Source organism: Strigops habroptila, chromosome 5 (genome assembly GCF_004027225.2).
Source record: "Strigops habroptila isolate Jane chromosome 5, bStrHab1.2.pri, whole genome shotgun sequence".
NCBI classification, from domain to species: Eukaryota; Metazoa; Chordata; class Aves; order Psittaciformes; family Psittacidae; genus Strigops; species Strigops habroptila.
The window spans coordinates 23,360,646-23,380,491 of record NC_044281.2 but is presented as its reverse complement, the minus strand read 5'-3'; the positions used below and the strand labels follow the sequence as shown (position 1 = coordinate 23,380,491).

General features: G+C 36.2%; 1 protein-coding gene across 3 annotated transcripts in view; it reads right to left on the bottom strand.

Annotated features, from left to right (window-relative positions):
* Positions 1–217: 217 nt before the first annotated feature.
* Positions 218–19,846, bottom strand: part of FAP (fibroblast activation protein alpha) — a 40,190-nt gene continuing 20,561 nt past the window's right edge. For all 3 annotated transcript variants that reach the window (XM_030488306.1, XM_030488308.1, XM_030488307.1), the window contains 12 exons: positions 19,208–19,261; positions 18,750–18,874; positions 17,483–17,530; positions 14,511–14,609; positions 13,695–13,764; positions 12,258–12,452; positions 9,630–9,684; positions 6,308–6,407; positions 3,217–3,281; positions 2,262–2,334; positions 1,930–2,003; positions 218–551 (listed from right to left, as the gene is read on the bottom strand). In XM_030488306.1, the coding sequence (XP_030344166.1) occupies positions 450–551; positions 1,930–2,003; positions 2,262–2,334; positions 3,217–3,281; positions 6,308–6,407; positions 9,630–9,684; positions 12,258–12,452; positions 13,695–13,764; positions 14,511–14,609; positions 17,483–17,530; positions 18,750–18,874; positions 19,208–19,261 (1,060 nt within the window). In that variant the 3' untranslated portion in view covers positions 218–449. The remainder of the gene's footprint in view (positions 552–1,929; positions 2,004–2,261; positions 2,335–3,216; positions 3,282–6,307; positions 6,408–9,629; positions 9,685–12,257; positions 12,453–13,694; positions 13,765–14,510; positions 14,610–17,482; positions 17,531–18,749; positions 18,875–19,207; positions 19,262–19,846) is intronic.

The window sequence follows — 19,846 nt, the reverse complement described above, 5'->3', positions numbered from 1 at the left end:
CTTGGATTCTTTCCAAGAAATTGGAAATAAATTTTGTGAAACCAGTTCTTGTTAGGATGCTAATTAGATACTTGCACTGATTTCTTTGTCCTTTCCCATTTTACAGTTGTACTTAACAAATGCAAGCATATTCGCCTGGCAGTGTGCCTTTGCAATGGACCACCTATCTTTGGATTACAGAATGTAAGTTTAAGCAAGATGGCAATAAATGCACATGGCGTTTTACATTCTGGTTTTATTTTTTTCTATCAAACAGGTGTTAAATGTGCCAAAACATGTATTAGCATAACAGTTGCTAATATACAATATCAAAAGTGGACGTAAACATCAATTTAAAGCTTCAAAGTTCCTGTCATCAATTCACCTGAAAACTATATAACCTGGGCACTGTTATCATTGCATTCTCCCAGAGATGTATCAGATGCCTTGGCATGTTCTGAATAGTCTACTCATTCTGACAAAGAAAAACATCGTTTGAGGAAGTGGGTCATATGTGTGTAGAGATGTTTGCTGGAAAGGCCTGGAATTCCATGGTTCTGGTCAGTATACCACTGGAAAAAGAAAAAAAAAAGCCATAAACTCCCTATGTTATGTTTTCAATTCTGCAATAGTTAATCAATACAAGAACTTTATTTTATTACCATATAGAAGAAAGTGGATGCTTCAAGAAAACTGAGGACTTGCTACTCTTCTTTCTTTTCATCACTTTCCAGTATGTTCATATTGCTGAAAAGAAGTTTCTAAACCTTCTGTAATCTAGGAGTAAGCATTACTGCCTCAGTACTGGCAAGTCATTTGTATCAAGTCAGGCAAAAGAGCTTTGAGATGCCCTTAGGGATGAAATGGCCTTGACCTGCTGAATGGCATTGGCAGTAAGGGTCACAGTCTTGCTTTGGAATACTGAACTCTAAGCAACAAGCTTTCAGCTACATGTTGTGGAATTCTGTTCAAAACATCCCGCATTACATCAGGGCCATGAACATTATGAATCGTGTACTGCAAATAAAACACATGTAAATTCTGCTAACTCTTAGAAATAACTGACATTCCGCCACAGCTGAACTAGAATGACGACAACTGTATACAGTATTCCAGATACTTGAGAAATAACCATGGTTTGCTAGATATCAGTGAAGGAGGCAGAAAATGCGGAATACACAAAAGGGCCTACAAACCCCAAGTACAGAGGGATCCCTGTGTGATCCCTTTTTGGGAAGTTCATGGCCCTGGGAAAGTAGGCTCAAGCAGAAGGCCAGTACATTTGATAGCAATCAAACACTTCGGTCATTAGCTCTGAGAAAAAAGGTGCAGAAGGAGAGTTTAGCATGTAATTCAGAACTACTTTTTTCTTGTTCATTCCTCATTTATATCCTCTAACCTCTTGCCTATGTGTTTTTCTCTGCCTGCACCCCAAGCAAGTTTTGTGGAGAACTTGTCTATTTTCTGATCCTGGATATACTACTTGGATACCTTCTACCCTTTTTGTGCGTTTCACCTTGTGCCTGTGGTAAGTATGTCCAGTAAAAGATAGAACCCATCAGACCAGTGATGGTTTTGGCCCCAGAAGCCAGCTCCTTCATCTTTCTCTCTTTTACTAGCTATTACAACTTTCACAACGAGGCTGGATTCTCATTCTTCTCCCTGGCTCATTTTAAAAGCCTCAACATTATTCTTCACAACAGAGAAATCCTGCTAGCATCCAAAGGGCAAGATGCAAAGGGAGGGAGGGGGAGGGGGGAGAGAATGGGGGAAAGCAGGCAAATCGTTTGAGGAAGAAATTGTTTATGAAGAGTAACAAAAGCACTAGCAATTGACAGGTTTTGATGAATGTTCAGTAGAACTGGGTTCTTAAGAACATTGCCAAATATCAGATAAGCTTATTGATAAAGCTATAAACCACTGTTCAAAATGAAAAAGTCTGTTATTTACCATTGCCTGGAAATCCACCTGTGCATTAACCAGAGCTTTTGCAATTTGTGCCGAGTTCTGAAAATGTACGTTATCTGAAAAAGGAAAAAGAGAAATTGGCTGTTGAAACGTGTAAATACCGCAAAGCATAAAGTTATAGTGCATTAAGTTGTGTCCACTAATTATCAAGTGATACGGTTGACATCACTAAGAATGAGTAAGCATCTTATGTCATATGGAAATCTACCAAAGATCTAAGTACTGACCCTAATCAAAGGCATAGAAAGATGCTTAATGTTTTTCAAACAAAGTGATTCTGGCTCTGTATTTGTCCTGCCATTTGCAAACCTCACCATCTGCTGTTCCATGGATGAGAAGATACTCTACGTTTTGGAAATTCTTTGCTCTTGCCATCACAGTTGAATTCTGTTGAGAGGAAAAATGAACAGTTCAGCAGCTTCAATTTAAACCACTCAATCATAGAGCTGAAAGGCTTTTGTTACCTAGTAGAACAATAATCAAACAGTTGAACTGGCATAGTAGTGACACCAGTAACTTCATACCAATCTGAGATTATAATAGAAACCATATATATTTAGTGCCTCTTCTAAGGGTCAGTTAATGAAAAGCACAGCATTAGCCATTGTGTCATTCCCTGAATGTTGTAATTCCTGGGCAGATCTACCAGATCTACCAGGGCAGTTTGGTTTTGAGCATTTCTGTTCTTTGAGCTGGGATGAAGAATGGGAACTGAGAACAGGATCCAAAATCTTTAATAGGTATCTGTCCATTAAGTTCTTTGGGCATTAATTCAGTCCTCTCTGTACGCAGAGCTGGTATGTGCACTGCTAGAGGAAGCTATAGACTTCTTATCAATGTGATGAAAAGAAGAAAGGCAACCTGTTCCACATAGGGGAAGCTGTTCTGACCATTTAGTGTGCTTATGATGTTATTGTCAGAGAGCTACATTTACATGAAGCAGTTTGCATACCACAGCTAACAGTACCAACCAAAGCCTTATCAACATTTTAACCTTTCTCACAAGTTCTTCCCTACGCTAATGGTTTGCATTGGCAGAACTGCCTGACTTGTCCAAGTGAGAAAATAAGGATCCTTCAATTTAGCATATTTAGGATTTATAAGTACAAAACTGCAAGTAACTATGGAGATATGAATTTCCTGTAGCTTAGCTGCTACACGACTGCCACCATGAGAGCTGGCAGGTCATTTTCTTTCTTCACAGTTCTACTTGTCCATGGAAGTGTGATTTAAGTTTAAGGCAGATCAACACAGAAAGAACATTCTCACCTTGTAGTGCTCAAGATTGTCGGACTCTACAGGAAGACCCATAAATCGTTCTGTGTAGATAGACGCTGTGATAGTAAAGGAGAAAAAAACTATAGACAGAGAACGTACAGATATTTTTGTGCCTTCAGTGACATGTAGCAAATGAAATATTTTTTATTTTTACTCTATCTGTTCTGCCTGGTTTCCTCATAATACACCAAATTTAAACATATTTTAAAAAATCAACTATGAAGGTTAATTAATAAATGTCCTCTAAAATGTCTTTGCAGAAATAGTGGTTTGATACTCTTCTGTGGAACCAACAGAAGGTTTTGTGGATAAAGGTAATTATCTGATATTGCTTTATGCTATTGGGTTGAACTCCAGAAGTCAGTTGAATGAGCCAAGAAGCCAATAAAGGAGCATGGTGAAAAGATGATACAGCCTATTTTTGACACCTTAAAAAGAGTTTAGCAGAGCAGAATTCCAGCCTGGGATGTGTATGTATAACTACAGTAAATATGGATATGTATGTTGTCCTGTTCCTATTGAATGAATATCCGCAGGAATCAGGAGGAGCAGGAAATGATACAGGCTTGCACTGAAAAAGTGGTGCAATTGCTGTTCAGGTCTCTGTTCAGTTCCTTTTCTAACTATGACAAAGACTGTTAACAGATTTGACAAAAGAAATGTGAATAACTGAACAGTATCACCAAGAAATCAGCAGGAACAGCTATCTTTGAGCTGCCTGGGTACTTGTAATTTATCTAAGCTGTTATGAAAATTCGTAGAAAACTGATGCAGCAGCTGTCACTACCAGAACATTAGTTTCTTTATGACCTTGCCTTGAAAGAGCAACTGACACATATTGAGCAGTCAAGCTACAGTATTGCAAGAATTTTATTTATTTAACAGAGTCAGGGCTTTCTGACAAAGAAGAGCTGGAATATTTTCCTCTCATAAGAGAGGTGATGGCCATTGTAATCCATAAGGAATTGTAATTGTCTACCTTATCGTCCAGTTTGGTACACTGCATTAGAATAATTTTATTAAAAAGTAGAAATGAGAATCCTCCCAGGAATGGAAAATGACTCAATATACTCATGTTCCCATGGTTTATTATGTATCCTTTACATACGTTACCACTGAGAGCTAACAATGTGTACTGTGTCTCCCAGATTAGTGAACTAAGGATCCTGAAGATAATTTGTAATAAACTAAGTACCAAAAAAATCTAAGTAGCCTATATTTTATGAAAATCCTTTATCATTCAACGAAAACAGAAAATGTGCAATATCTGTTGTCAACACAGTGTCAAACAACCATATTGGGTTTAAATCTTCAATAAAAGAGACTCTTTTTGAATGGCTGGCATTTCTACAGTATTCTGAGCCAAATTCTCCACTCTTCTACCAGTATAGCTACAACAAGTCCACAGAGGTCAGCAGAATTGCATTATAGTGACTAAGTGGAAGGTTTGGCTTGTCAATTACTGAGGAAGAAAAAGGAGATAAATTGCAAATTTTAATAAAACAGTCACAGATCTAATGCTTTTAACTATACATTGTCCCCCGGCACAATTTCCCTTGACATCTTGTAACTCGTCAGCTGTTATTAACTCTGACACAAAATGGAGGTGAGTGGGAGGGTTTCAGAGAAAAGATTATGGCCCAGACTCTGATCTGTGCATCTAAAAAAGAGTGGGACAGAAGCTCTAGGGGCCAATGCCTCCTCTGACATACCAATACTACTCAGAGACTCAAATATGTAGCATCCTGTAGTTTTGCCCCTAACACAGTTCACCCTAATGTTAACATGATTTGTTTGCCAAAACTTATGACTCACAACTTCATTCTGTTTCCTTCCTTCCTTAGTGGAGGTGCATTTGCCTGTTTGGATTTGACAATGTGTTTTTAGGAAGATTCTTTAACTCCCTCCTGAAAATTCATCTAAAGTAAGGATTGCAATGGTGAGGGTCTAATCTACCTTAATTAAAAACTTAATTAAATTTTTAATGTTTGGACTAATGTTTATAAATCTTTTATTGAAGGACTTCTGCAAAAATAGTGTTTTATGCCTGCATTCTGGAAATAATTTTGTGATCATGAGTGAAAATGTCTTAAAAAAATCTTGATGCCAGTGAAAACATGAAGACTATGCTTCCTGTGTCATACAAATGTTTTCCCCTTTGTTTGCAAAACATCATAAATACAAGGAATGTCTGTGCTAGCAGTCAGGGAAGGAATCTTTCCCATTTAACCAAAATTTTTTCTCATAACCAAGACTTCTTAGCAAACGACCATATGCTAAGTAAATGTGTTCAAAGTGCTACATTTTGCTCATTGAAAACATGCATGCCATGATTCTTTTTTACACTAAGGTTCCTTTACACCATGCCAAAAGCTTAACAGGTCTGCAAGTAAGCATGAGTATGTGCCTGCTTTATTCACACAGTAAGGCCCTGGGAGTATACTCCCAGAGTTGTTTCCTCTGAACAGTTTGGAGCCTAAGTCAATAAAAACATAAATAAAAATATGTTTCATAACACAACAACACAGGAAGTGTGGCTGAGAAACATCTAAGGGGAAAAATATTGAATTTAAGAAAAAAAAAGATTACATCAGACACAACTGAGTCCCTCTCTTTTCCACTGCTTTTGGACAATAACTTTGCAATCATCAGAGATACTGGCTCCTGACAGAGATAATTTGCAGTATATGAAGCTGAAGTGCACTGTGATTCCATTCCTGGCAGAAAAATAATTTCAGCTGTTTCTGAATTCAGTACTACTGTTTTAACAGGATTTTTAGGGAGAGCACTCCTGAGTATAGCAGTTTATCAAGAGGGCTTTACACCCCCTGGGTTTCAGATGTGCATATGGAATTATCTGGGCATACCTTCTATGTGACAAAGTCTGTTCCAAACTGCCAGTTGCAGTCAGTTATTTTCAGCAAGGAAAACATTAAACTTAAGGTCCTAAGAGTTTTATGTCTAGGTAATTGCAATGTGCTTTAAGTTTCATATTGCCAGTCTCCTGCAATGATTTAATTTAGAAAGTCATTAAATGCTACATCTTGCTTTCCAAGTCAGTATTTATGACAAGTTTCCATACCGTAATATTCCCAGCTGGAAACAGGAGCCACAGCCATTCCGCATTTAAATACTCCGCTGCCAGATCCAAGTGCCAAAGAAGTTATGTACCCACCATAGGACTAGAGAGAAATCACAGACAGTTTCAAAGAGTTGGTAAAGTTTTTGGTTTTTGTTTTTCTGAATTGAACTCACACAAATCAATTCTAAAGTAAATATTTTGCTTTGAACACATGGAGGACAAAGCAACAAAAGCTTTTTATTTCTTTCATTTATTTATTTCAATGGATCTGATGTTATTTCCCGTAAGACAGATTTGACAATTTTATTGAATCACTTCTCTTTTGCTACTTCTTCAATGCTTAATACAGGATACTCCTCTCATTACTGCTTAGAATCATAGAAAAATTTAAGTTGGTAGGGTCCTTCAAGGTAATCAGTGCAACCTCTATCTCAAAACAGGCCAAACAGATTTAAATGAGGTTGATCAGAGTCACATCCACATTACACAGTCTTTCTAGTAGATCTGTTTCAACACTGATCACTCTCATCTTATTTTTTTTTCCTAAAACTGAAAGAAAATTTGCCTTGTGGCAACTTGTGTTCATTGTCTTCCATCCTTTCAGTATGCACGTCCAAGAAGAGTTACAAGTTCTTTCCTCCCTTAACAAACTCCCTAGCTTTTGCTAATGTTTGGCATATTGAACCAACCCCATCATCAGTACTAATAGGCTCAGCTAGCTACTTGGGAACTTGAGGTTGAAGCAATTCCTCCCTACTGTCTGCCACTGATCCCATTATTTTCTGGCCTGATTCCTCAAACTGGGACCCAGCAAGGAAGAATAAGTTCAGAGCTGGAAGTTAGGGAAAGTAGTAAGTACACCTGGGTATGAGAATAGATCTGTGCAACTGCGTGGGGCTAGTTGCTGAGACGGGGAAATTCTGTAAATAAAAAGCATTTTGTTTGGCTGACCATAGGATGTGGAACTGGGGTTGGAAAATACTTGTATAAGGTCTTTGAGAAATAATGGGTTACTGTTTACTTTAGAACGGATGGAGGGATAAAAATATGGGGTGTATCATGAAGAATTTTGAAGATTATCAACTTCATCAGTAGCACATGAAAGACTATGAAGCATTTTTTTTGTAGAAAAAAAAGTTAGTCCCTCCTTCCTCTTGACATTCCAGCTTGAAATGACAGTGAGGAATATGCTAATGGAAGCAATAATATGTGCAATTTTTCCAATTCATTTGGTTGGCTTATTTGATATTTTAAAAATCAGTCCACAAGGCTAAACAGTAAAGGACTAGGATCAGGCAGATAAATCTATGCACTGTAACAGAGAGTTCAAAGCCTGAATTGATTTAGTCGTTATTTTGCCATCCAGAAGAGTTTGGTGAGTCTGAAAGTACTGTGAGCTGCATAGTTCATGCATACCTGCCAAGTTATAAATAAGGAATCACCTTTGAACTCCTTGCAAAGGTTATGGACCAGGAAATGGTATAATAAATAGAAAAAATAAAAAAAAAAGACTGACATGTTTGGCAAAAGTGCTATTTGAATATTATATGTGCTACTGGGATACAATGCTTTACATGTGTGAAATCTCTTAATTGGTTCTGGAAATAAAATATGACGTGATTAAAAAAATAAAATAATTTCATGTGGCCTTAACTTACTTAATGTCACTTTAGAATTACTCACTTGCAAGTGTCTGTGTCACTTAATTTCACCATATGGTACCCCATTTTATCCTGGTGTTATAGCAGTGTCTGCCCAAAGTAATTTAAATATTAGTTGGTAGAAGCTTCATAGAAAGATTTTAGCAACCCTGCTCATGTGCTATCTAAGATCAGGGAACTTCTATAGTTACAGTTGAAATGAATCTTACAAGATCCATCCTCTAGTGTGTTTCTGGGCAAGCTTCTTACAATGAAACTGGGCCAACGAAAACAAACAAACAAAAACTAGCAAAAAATAAACAAAACAGTGACAGATCAGAAGAACTCTCCTGGCAAAGACAAGCAGTTAAAGAAAATGAAATAAAAGGTCTTTCTGATTGATAATCAGAGAAAAATGAACATGTATGAAGAGAAAAATACTGGAAAATGTTAATGAGTGGCTAACATATCAATTTGTTCTGTAACCTTTTCTAATTAGCTCTGCCTGTTACTGCTGGATAGCTGATACTGATCTACTCAGAGAAGGAGAAAGAGTGGCTAACACAGGTCTGGCCTCTAACCCATTTACCATTCCTTACAGTACTGTCCCTAAAACATGAGACCCTCAGATGTTGCTTATCATCTTGTTCTCCTGTATAGTATCATTCTATTATGTTGAAGCTGCTGAAGCTGCTGGAGGCAGCGCTCCAGTTCTGCATATGTATTCTTGATCCAGCCATTCATGATGAACAAAAGCGATTGAGTCAGATGTCCTAAACATCTTAAAAATCTCTGTAAAGGGGCCGTGTGGCATTTGTGCTGCCACTGAGTTGGCTTCAGCTCTCCCATATCACCACTAATAGGTCTGCATCTCATTTTTATGAATAGTCCTACTTTGAAGTTGATAACACAGGAAAAAGAACCCCAACTATTCCAATACTTTATTTTTCTATATTAGAATGCAGTGCTATATTAAAATATATAGTTGAGCTGTGCTATTCTATTTCTCAGTGCCTTAGGGTAGAGGACTACCCTAAGGTAGTCATTTAATACCCTTACCCCAAAGCAGTCATTTAATAAGAAAGACTTGCAATGCATCTGGCTATACAAGGTTCTGGGTGAGTTACAAAGAAAAGTATGTGCAAAAATCAGTGATGAAAAATACACTGGCTGATTATTTTGAATGACTCCTATACAGTCCCATTTTTATTACTTCTTGGTGAAGTTTTCAATATGTTGTACACCCCTAAGACCCACATTCATCCATACTGACCCTTTCAAAGCCAGGCAAGTATACAGTGAACCAAACAAATGCAAGGGTCACATTTTCTGATGATTTTAATCTCAGATCAGAAAGGACATACTTGAATTTTGACACCATGCCAGCAAGTCCCCAAGTTAAAAGTAAAGGCAATTAAACCATCTCAATTTTCCTTAACTTTAAGTCCAAACAAGGTATTAGACTTTTCAGTATGCCCTCTTGAGTTGCCAAAGATTCTTTTCTGGAGGCTTGCACTGTTTCAGTTGCATGATGTAGGCATCAACAGGAACTACCCCCTTTGGCAATACCATAAAACACTGGCAGAAGAAACTTTATGCAGATTTAGGACAGAATAAGGAAGAATAAAAAAAAAATATATATTACAGAATTATTTAAAGATAGAAAAAACCCAACCACTTACCCAGCCCCATATTGCTATTCGTTTCTCATCAATAAAACCCATTTCTATAAATTTCCTGTGGAAAAGAAAATCACAGAAACAAATGCATTATTACAAAAGATTGATAATGCTATTACAAAATAGTAAAAAATAATTCTCTTTCACTGTTTTCCAAACATTCTACTAAGTTAAGCAAATTGACAATTAGCATAGCATGTCTGATTTCTACAAAGCATGAGTTACTCTATTAATAGATATTTCAGAGGCAAAGAAGACTGTTTCTTGAAAGAATAAAAATGCTGAAATTAATACTTTCTTCATAATAATTTTTGTTCCAGTGGCTGAGGACTCTGCCCAACTAGCTTTTTGCCAAAAAAGTTCTATTTTCTTAGACTTAAAAGCCACCTGGATATTTAGTCCAGACTAGATTAAACATCATGCATTATACTCATGTTGTACATGTGCATAGGTATGTGATATGCATGTGTACAGACATAAACTCACACACATGCAGAAAAAGAAAAGTTCAAAAAGTGTATTTCTACTAATATCCACATTTAATTTCCCGTAGCTCTACATTCCCTCAGGCTACTATCATTTTCATTGTTTTAATGACAAAGGTGCCGATTGCCATTAACATTCAGACTTCATCCTGCAAGATGCTCAACATAGTCACTTTATGGGTTGATACTCTGATCTCTCAAGAGGCACAGCATCAACCTCAGAGATTAGGGATTTCCTGGAGTGATAAATAAGCTTTCTTTTTATGTGCCTGAAAAGTGAAGAGCACATACTGCTACTATAATATAAAATAATAATGAGGAAGACATCTTCTAATGCTCCAACTAGGTAATAAGCTTTAAACAGATGAAAGGTGCACCATGCTTATCCACTCAGTAGTCAAACTGGGCAAAGAATATCATAAATATTAGATGTCCTACAAAAATCCTACATCAGAGTCTGAAGACTGTATTTCTAGAGCTGTATTAGCAACAGCAAAGAAAAGAGGATGAGGCAAAAGACCACAAAGGTTTGAGAGTGACAGATAAACAAAATAGGTTCTTATACATGCCAGGACACATATTAGCCTTATTTCACTATGACAAGCATGAACAACTGACAACACCCAAAATATGGGATATTATCTGGGTGGGACAAAGTTCAAAAAGCCAAAAAATGATTCAGGTTTGTTATATTGCTGTCTGAATCCCTGGGGTTCCTCCTACAGTAAAAGTCCCTTCAAGAATTTACTAGAGTATAGTATGCTCTCTAAAAATCAAGCATCTTAAACCATGTGTTACATCAGGAAGATGGAATGCAATACATTTAACTGAATAAAAACTTAGTCTAGGTGCTGACAGAAAACTGGGAAGTGTGAACTTTGAGGTAATTTCTTCACAGCCTGTCTCAGCAGATTTTACAAATGCAGAATCAGCTTAGGTTCCCCCTGTCTGTGAGATTTTGTGTCTGAGTGACAATTCAGAGTAATAAAAAAAATTCTCTCTCTGGTGATATTTTAAAGTATGTCATTTCTGCTAAAAGTTTAAAAAAAGAAAATAGAATAATAGATTAATAGAAAAACCTGACATGATACACAGCAATTCTCTTTCATCTATCACAGAAAAGGAAAATGGTGTGTTTATATAATTGAAGGGGAAATTAATTATCACAAAGCAGAAAGAGGAAGGAACAGACACCTTCCTCACACGCACTTGTAAATACAGGCTGTGTTCTCAAACAAGTAGAGAAAACTGTGGAAATCCCATTTCTAGCTAAGCTACTCAGAGTCAGGTCTGTTACTGAAGGAAAGAGTGTATTTACTGTTGCGCCTGGAAATCTAACCATGCTCTGACAAGCCAAATTCCAGACCAGAGGCTAGACTAAATTTCTTATTGCTGCTTTGCATTCATCTTTATGGAGTTCAAACACTTCTTTAAATGCTCACTTGAGCAGTGCTACTGCATCTGTAAGCTTATCAGGCAGCCTTTCTTTACAAAATCTCAGCTTTCACTGCCTCCCAAAACCTCTGCTTAGGGACTTATTTTCCCTTGGAAAACTTTAAGGGCTTTGATGCAAAGGAGCACTGTTGGGGAACAACTACCAGAGGACCTCAGACACTTTCTGTTGTTCATAACTATCCTAAAATAGCATGGAAGGCAAGTTTATATGACTAACCAACCTCTAGGAGGCTTGTGTCAGGATTCACTTTTGCTACAAAGTTCACATTTGACCTTTAGCTAATCACTGTGGTACATCACTATGGATCTTTGGGTAAGAACTGTTGTCACTGAGGTAGGCTTCCCCTACAGGGAGAACTTCAGAATAAGGGATAATACGTTGGCTTACCTCTCACCACTGGCACTTGTATTTCTGTAGGCGTAGGATTGAAGCCTCTGATAATGCTTTCATAAAATGGAAGTGGTGAGGTCTAAATGTGGACTTAGTAGTATAAGGACTTAATATACCACACAAAATCTCACTGACATCGAGCACCTCAGTGATACTTTATTTCTGCAAGTTTTCTTGTCTTATTTCCTGGAGACCTCAGCTCTCCAGAGGAAAGGCTGAGTAGTATACTCAGTATTTTTTTTTTTCACATTACTTCTTGTAGATATATAAATACAACATACAAGGAGATATTCTACTTACTTCACTGCTGAGATTTGGTCCTCAACTTCATAGACTCCAAGTCTTCGATATACTGCATGCAAAATCTTGTCACCTTGATAAGCTGTCCCTCTGCCATCCACTAGAATAACAATAATTCCCTCTTTGCTTGCAAGATAAGTTATCCAGCTAATGCTAAATGTTTCTTTTACATTCTGACTGCAGGGTCCTCCGTACCTGAGGATGAAAATTCACGTTTTCAACTCATATTATTAAATTTATAAATGATTACTGGATACTGGACTATGACTATAGGTACTTCTTACATTTTCTCCACAAGTATTTTGCTATATGGCTGTGGCTCAGCGAGCTCAGTAGACAAGCAATTCAACTACCATTTTCATATATTTATGGGATTTTGCTATCTAAAATCTATTTAAATCCTTTAGGTCTTATGCCTACGGCAAATTGTTAGTTTTAGCTCAGACCAAGGGGTGCAGCATCAGGTGCTTGTTGTAAGGGTAATCCTGGGAATAGTCATGCCTCAAAGACTAATAGTCATGCCTCTTTCCTCTCTCCAAATTCCTTAGGTGTAACAGCAGTTTTCATTGCTCTCCTGCATTTGATCTCCACATGCACTCAGCAATGCCAGAGAAAAGAGGAGAAAAAAGTACAGCTCCTTACACTTTCTGGACATCCCCATCTTTGTTTCAATAGGGAGTATCACGTGCTGTTGGAGCTGCAGTTGGAACACACCCCACATAGCTGAGCAATAGAGAGACATTCCTCATGAGAATGGTCTAATGCAAATTATACATTTGACCTCAAGGACACAACTGACTTAATCTTCTATTCTAAACTTAAGTCAAATATACTTAGCATTCTTGGACTTTTGGATTATCACTGATTAATAAAAAATGATGTAAGGGTTATTACACCCACTCAGCTCTCCTTTCTGCCTCTCATTTTTTTAGCACCACTGCAATTTTTGTTGCCTTTCCTGCCTGCAATAAATTAAATTTGTGTCAAATGCTCTTTAGAAGGAACATTTGATCAAAGAAGCCAGTCCACATTGTTTAGGGGTGTTTGATATTTTTTTTCTTCTTAATAAATGAAGCAGGCTCTTGTATTTTCTGTATTAGCAAAGCTCAAATCAATAATGTCAGCCTGCCTCATGGTAAACAGAAGCAGCAACAGAAGCAAGAACTCCAAGCAATACCTCACATTTTTACCCTTTTCCTGACTCTGAGGAACTAATCCTTGCCCTGCTAAGATTAACATTAAAAACGTTATTGATTTCCATTAATTGAATTACTATTCCAGATATATATTAAAAAATCCGTCACAACATACAAAATAGAACTAAGTGGTTTTGCTTTTGTTTTGTAAAATATGGCAAAAGTCTTAGGTTTTATTAAATTACAAGAAGTATGTTTTCTAACAAAACAGCAATGATCAAAGAAAGGAAATGATACATACACCTGAATAAGCAGAGGGTACTTCTTGGATCTATCAAACTGTGGGGGTAGAAGCATTTTGTACCACAAAGCTAGAAAAGACATATTAAAATTATATTGTTAATGGTTAAAATGATTCATCCAAGCATAATCCAGAGTTTGGTGTAATAGTATATGAAAATGAATCAGCACGAACTACAAAACACATGAACTGTGAATCACAGAACTGATGCAAATAACTGTTTGTATTGAGCTGTTGAAGAACAATTTTGAAGAAATAAAGTGCCCACTTTTAATTTAGCTGTGCATAAAATTATTTTTTCACATAACTCTAGGTTCACAGTTTTCCAGGTGCCTAGAAAAACACAACTAGGAATGTAACTGTTATGAAGATTATCAGAAATGAGTTTTGGAAACTTTACAGTGATTCATTACCATGGAATATTGTTTATAAAGTCACTATGGAAACAACAGTGTATGCAAGTCAATATAATGTATAACACATGAACAGCAGTTTACATTTCACATTTTATTACCACCATCCTATAATGTTTTTACACAGTATTTCCAATAGTATTAAACCAATAGTATTAAACAATTAAAAAAAAAAAAATAGCATTGTGAAGCAGAGATGTATTTTAACTACTACTTTACTGAGAGATGCCCTGAGGCACAGACAAATTGGGTGTTGTCAAACAGGGCAGAACCAGGAGGCCTCCTCTTCCCAATCTGACAGGCTAACCAGATTGTTCTACAGAAGAATGATACTATAACAAAATGAAGGCAAAATATTAAAATGGTATGAATAAAAAATATAATAAGGATATATAATTCTTACTTATACCATCCAGTTCAAGTTTATTAATTTCTTCTTTTGGCAGTTGGATATTTTGCAAAGCAGACTGTAATTCCCAATTGTCTTCCAATACTCTGAGCTCTAAGTAAAAGAAATGCCTGAATTATTAACTAATTTCTTGTTAATTCCTCTTCATTATTTGAGATTCCTTTATTTTGTTTTATCAGAACAGAAAGGAAATATGTGCATTTTACAAGCAGTGTAATGAAATCAACTAATACTTCTAATTGCGCTTGATCACATAGGTAAATAAAAGCAAGGCACTTGTGTAGTGCACAAATGTTCACTAGATTTCACTAGGATGTACATTTTGCAATGCAGATCATTTCACATGGTGCCTCTGAGTGTTAGAGTGCTGGATGTTGTGAATAAACTCCTTTCTCCTGCAGATCCTTCATCCCAGTTTTGTAATATGGTGGGAGCTGGAAATGCAAAATTTACCCCATCTTGCAAAACACAGTTCCGTATCTCCTTTCTTGCTTACCACAGTAACATCAGTTTAACGTCTGAGACCCTTGGGCAGTATGGTGAAGCGCACAGATATTTGGGAATATCTTGTTTCTGGGCTAATGCAGGAAATTCAGTTTCTTAAGGGGTTGCGGCAAACCCTTGCTTAACCAGTGTACAGTACACAAAACTTACTGTACAACTGTTCATATTACTGCACACTTAGTGAACCTCTTTTGTTGTTGTCGTTTTATTGTGGTTTTTTTGTTTGTTTGTTGGGTTTTTTAAAATCTAAAAAGTATTGAAAATTTTTGTTTTACTTGCTTTAAACCCATTTTACAGTTATATAATTTAAAAATTACTATTTAAAATTTACTTAATTTCCAGCATAGACTGCAGAATTATGTATTATGAATCCACTGGGTATTGTTTGTTTATGTGCTTTCCCATGAGTAATGATGGGTGAAGAATATTGTACATAATGGAAAGCAGTGACTTTCAACTTCAATTTAAAAATGAAAGAACCTTTTAGAACTGACAGAAATTCTTCTTGGTTAGTTTGCCTCTTTTTTTTTTTTTTTTTTTTAATGCCAACCACTTCCTGCTTCTGGAAAAGCTCAAAAAAACCCCAAACCCTCAAAGTACTTCTCTCAGCACTTCTTGAGCTAGATAGTGGTCAGGACATGCCAGAAATACAACACTGGAGTTTGTTCTTTCAATCTTGACAAGTTTTTCAGATTCAAGTGGGGTTTTATGGCTGACAGATCATCCTACCACTGGATACTCACCCAAACTCAGATGAACCCTTTCAATCCTTCCCCTCAAAACTCCTCAAACTTGCACACTGACACAAATGAATTGTAGGCATTTTAGAAGTAGCTTCCAAACAAGTGTATGTTAGTTAACTGCATGCCTCCTACTAAAATTCATACATTTTCAAAATGCTGCCAACTGCAATGAAAATGGATCTACTAAAAATAGTTTTGCACCACAGAAGATTATGAAAGCAAGGGACTTAAAGAAAATTAAACCAAAAAAGGTCATGAAAAAGTCAAAGAGAAGCCTGAATTTGTTTTTATTCCTGAAGAATAATAGCACAGCAAAGTGAGGCAACATGAAACCAATGGTGAAGATCCATTAAATGAAACTGTTCTCTCTTGCACAGAGGTTAAGAAACAGAGGTATCTAGTTGGGCACTCAGCTGCACTCCATGATAAGGAAGTAGTAGGGGCCCTTGATACACAAGGTCATAATGAATCATAGAAAACAGAGAGCTGTGACAATGAATTAAATCTGAAAAAAATCCATGCATTAGCTGTATCTAAACCTTTAAGCCTATTTAATCCTTCTGCAAAAGAAATACCAGAATAACACAGTGTTTTTTGTAGCACAATTGCAACAGACATGTTGACCAATCTTTTCCATCTGCAAACATTTAACATTTTGGTTAAAAACTAAGATGTACCAATTCCTGTTGTAGTCAAAATAATCTTATGTTGCAATTCACTGACTTCTACGTGAATCACCACTGATTAATTTAGCTTAACAGTAATGCAGCATTTGTCTTCCTCATGTTGTCTTCTGGTCAGAAAACACTGAGTTAACGGTGGGTTATCAATACTGGCTGAACTGTAAAGACCCTGGCAGTAGAAATATCAGTGCATTTCCACTGATTACTGGGGAAGAAAGGAGGATTGCCAAATCACTGAGGTGTTTTACAGGACCATGCTAATTTTCATAACATTTCAGGACTGAGTGCTTTGGAGAAAGCACTGGAGAAACACTGGAAAAACAAAGGTCAGAGAGAGAAAAATCACTGCAGAGTAATTAATATTTTCATGGTTAGCAAATTCCTGCTTGGCCTGGTTGCAAACAGTCCTCACTAAAAGGCTGCTTAAAGAATGAGGACTCTGAATGTTTCTTGCTGGAGTTTCCATCTTTTATCAATAATTCACCTTGTCTGAAGCAGTTATTTAAACTGATCATCTGAAAGAGCTTTTGCTCTTCCCTGACACCTGTGCTGATGGCTGAAGAGCAAGTCACTGATCCAAATTCTAATTAGGACAGCACAATAGCTCAAACTGCAAACTCTAAATAGTACACTGCTGCATTTTGTACAGGGTAGGTTTGCTTCAGAAAAAACCTCAGAAAGTCTTGTGTTCATCCAAATGTCAAAAGGAATAGCTAGGAAATCACAATAATGTTTTCTACAAAGTTTGACTCAATATTTAGTAGACAAAGGGTTGCTGATGTTCATTGCATCCATAGGGCAGAAACAGGAAAAACATCAGGATGCTATAAAAGTGCTGGATTCAGGAATGAAAATAAAGTGTGTTCACTGATATTTAGCCTTTACTAACTAGAAAATCTAAAAAGACACTAGATATTTTGAGAACAAACAAGATGAGAGGCTTCTTGATCACAATCCAAATATTGTATTAGAGGATCAGCATGGTGAAGATCAATGGGAAAAACGATTGCTCAGAAATAGGCAGGATATTTAGTACCTCTATCACCGTGGTTCTCAAAAAGAGTAGAAATGGGAATCCCAGGACCTGTCATAGAATGATAAGAAGGCAGTTTATAGTTTGAAGCTGGAATTTTATGATGGAGTTTGTATTACATGAAGATTGATAACTGAAAGGTGTTAAAGAGCTCAGAGTTGATACACAGACCTAAATCTTCTCTGCTGTATAACACTAGTCCCTGCTGCATGAAATACATAAGGTACTGTGTGACATAGACCTGTATACATACAGGCATTGCTTAGCAAACACAATCGAAGCAACTTTAAATCTACTAACAAACTCTTCATCTCTAGAGATGAGGTTACATCTAGTTAATACCTGAGATATGATTATATAAGGTGCATGCAGAATTAACAATGTGAAACACTCTTCTGAGAACATGCCACATCATATTTGTGAAGGTGAGTGGCTTTCATATGGTGATGACCTCACTGACTGCTTTGTGCAAGAATGATTGAAAGGTGTTATTATTTGCTACATTTGCTTCTCTGCTCAACAATAGTTCTCAGGAACTCTTCAGATGATCAGTCAATGCAAAATCAGAAGAACAGTAAACTTTAGATGAAATATGCAAAAAGAAAACCTTGGATATTTTTCTTTCCTTTTTTTTCTCAGATTGTGACTTCAGACTTCACTGTTATTTGATTACAGCAACGAATAAAATGTTGGATCACTGAAATTACCTAACTTATTGCAAAAGAGCTAAGACTTCATTTAATACTTCCATTACAGGTAGTTTCAATGATCATGCATCTTGACAAATTGAATTTTTCTTAGTTCAGTTATTAAGAATGTTCTCAGGAAAGTATCCAACATTTCGTGGCTGACACAGATTTAATAATTTCAGTTGGGAAACACATTGTAATAGCCTCTCATTGCTAACTTTGATCACATGAATTGGAAATATGTGTGTTTCTAAATCCTGCTCTAGTTGCTGCAACAGAAACATGACTTTGATGAGACACATTAGAATCTGTTTTGTGCCATGAAGGACTTTCAAAAATCTGTTTTTAATTCAAAAAAATCCCAATATTTTTGTTTAAAAAAAAAAAAAAAGAAAAGTGAAAATATTTCAATGTTCTGAAACATCTTTCCAAGGTTTTTGGACATGGAAAGGTTTCTTCCTGGAAATCTCTCCTGGTTGTTGTGAAATTTGGGATATCATTTGGGATAATCAGTATTATCTACAACTCTGATAAATTAGAAAGAACAACTGATTGTATGTTTGTTCCCATACTATACATACCATAACAGATCAAGGCGTAATACTTAGAATGTTCACTGAACCTTGCTGTATAATACTGGCACCTCTCTTTCCTTAAATTGCAAGTAATGCATTGTTTTCTGATAGGTTTACTTCCAATACTGATTCTAGGAAAAAAATAAAATAAAGCAATATTTAGTTTGCCACAACTAACTTCACATGTCTCTGCCTTACATTCTAGAACATAGGCACTGTACTTTCAGAACAGCTCAATTTAAAAATAAATGTTTTCCCTTTTTATCAATTTTTTTTTCAAGAGTTTGTTTAAACTTTAGATGCTATTTGTCCTAAATTTTCAGATATAATCTGAGCTCAAGATTTAGTTGAAATAGCTTGTGAAATTACACTTTAAACATTTTGAAACTAAATTATTTTATTAACAAATCCAGAGCTATCTTCTATGAACTTAGTGTCATTAAGATAATGTTGACAACACTTACTTGTAAATATTCCTCCTTCCTGGATAGCCTTCAAATTCATTGCTTGAATAGAAACTGTAAATTCATTTATATGTTAGTAAATAATCCATAAAGTGATGACCTATGAACCAGCAACAAGATGAAAAGCCGTCTTGGAAGTTAACTTAGACTTTTTGAGACTTCTGCATGTGGTGGAAGAATAAGTTAAGCTTATATACCTTACATCTTAATAAATCTTTGCTCAAACTCTGATTAGATGACAAATAAACCATGTATATAGGTATCCTATTTTAATTCTCGCAAGCTAATCATTCCAATTATATAATTATGTAAGCTGTATCTACTTTTACAGTAAGCTGAATGAGATACCATAAAAAGAGAAGTAAATACACAGTGTTTAAGGGTTAACCGCATGATTAAATTGAAGTATTTCTAAAAAAGTGTCTCTAAGATGGGTGATTGAAAATAGAAAAATGAAGACAATTTGCAAAGAATCTCTCATAAGTAAAGTTTGCAAACCTGTGCAGTGCCTTTGCATACAAATTTGTTGTGGATACATTCAGATAAGAAACAAATTATACCTAGTTATAACTTTATGAGTTGACGAATGGTGTTCAAATGATTAAGTGTTGCTTTTACTGACAACACTCACATGTTCTC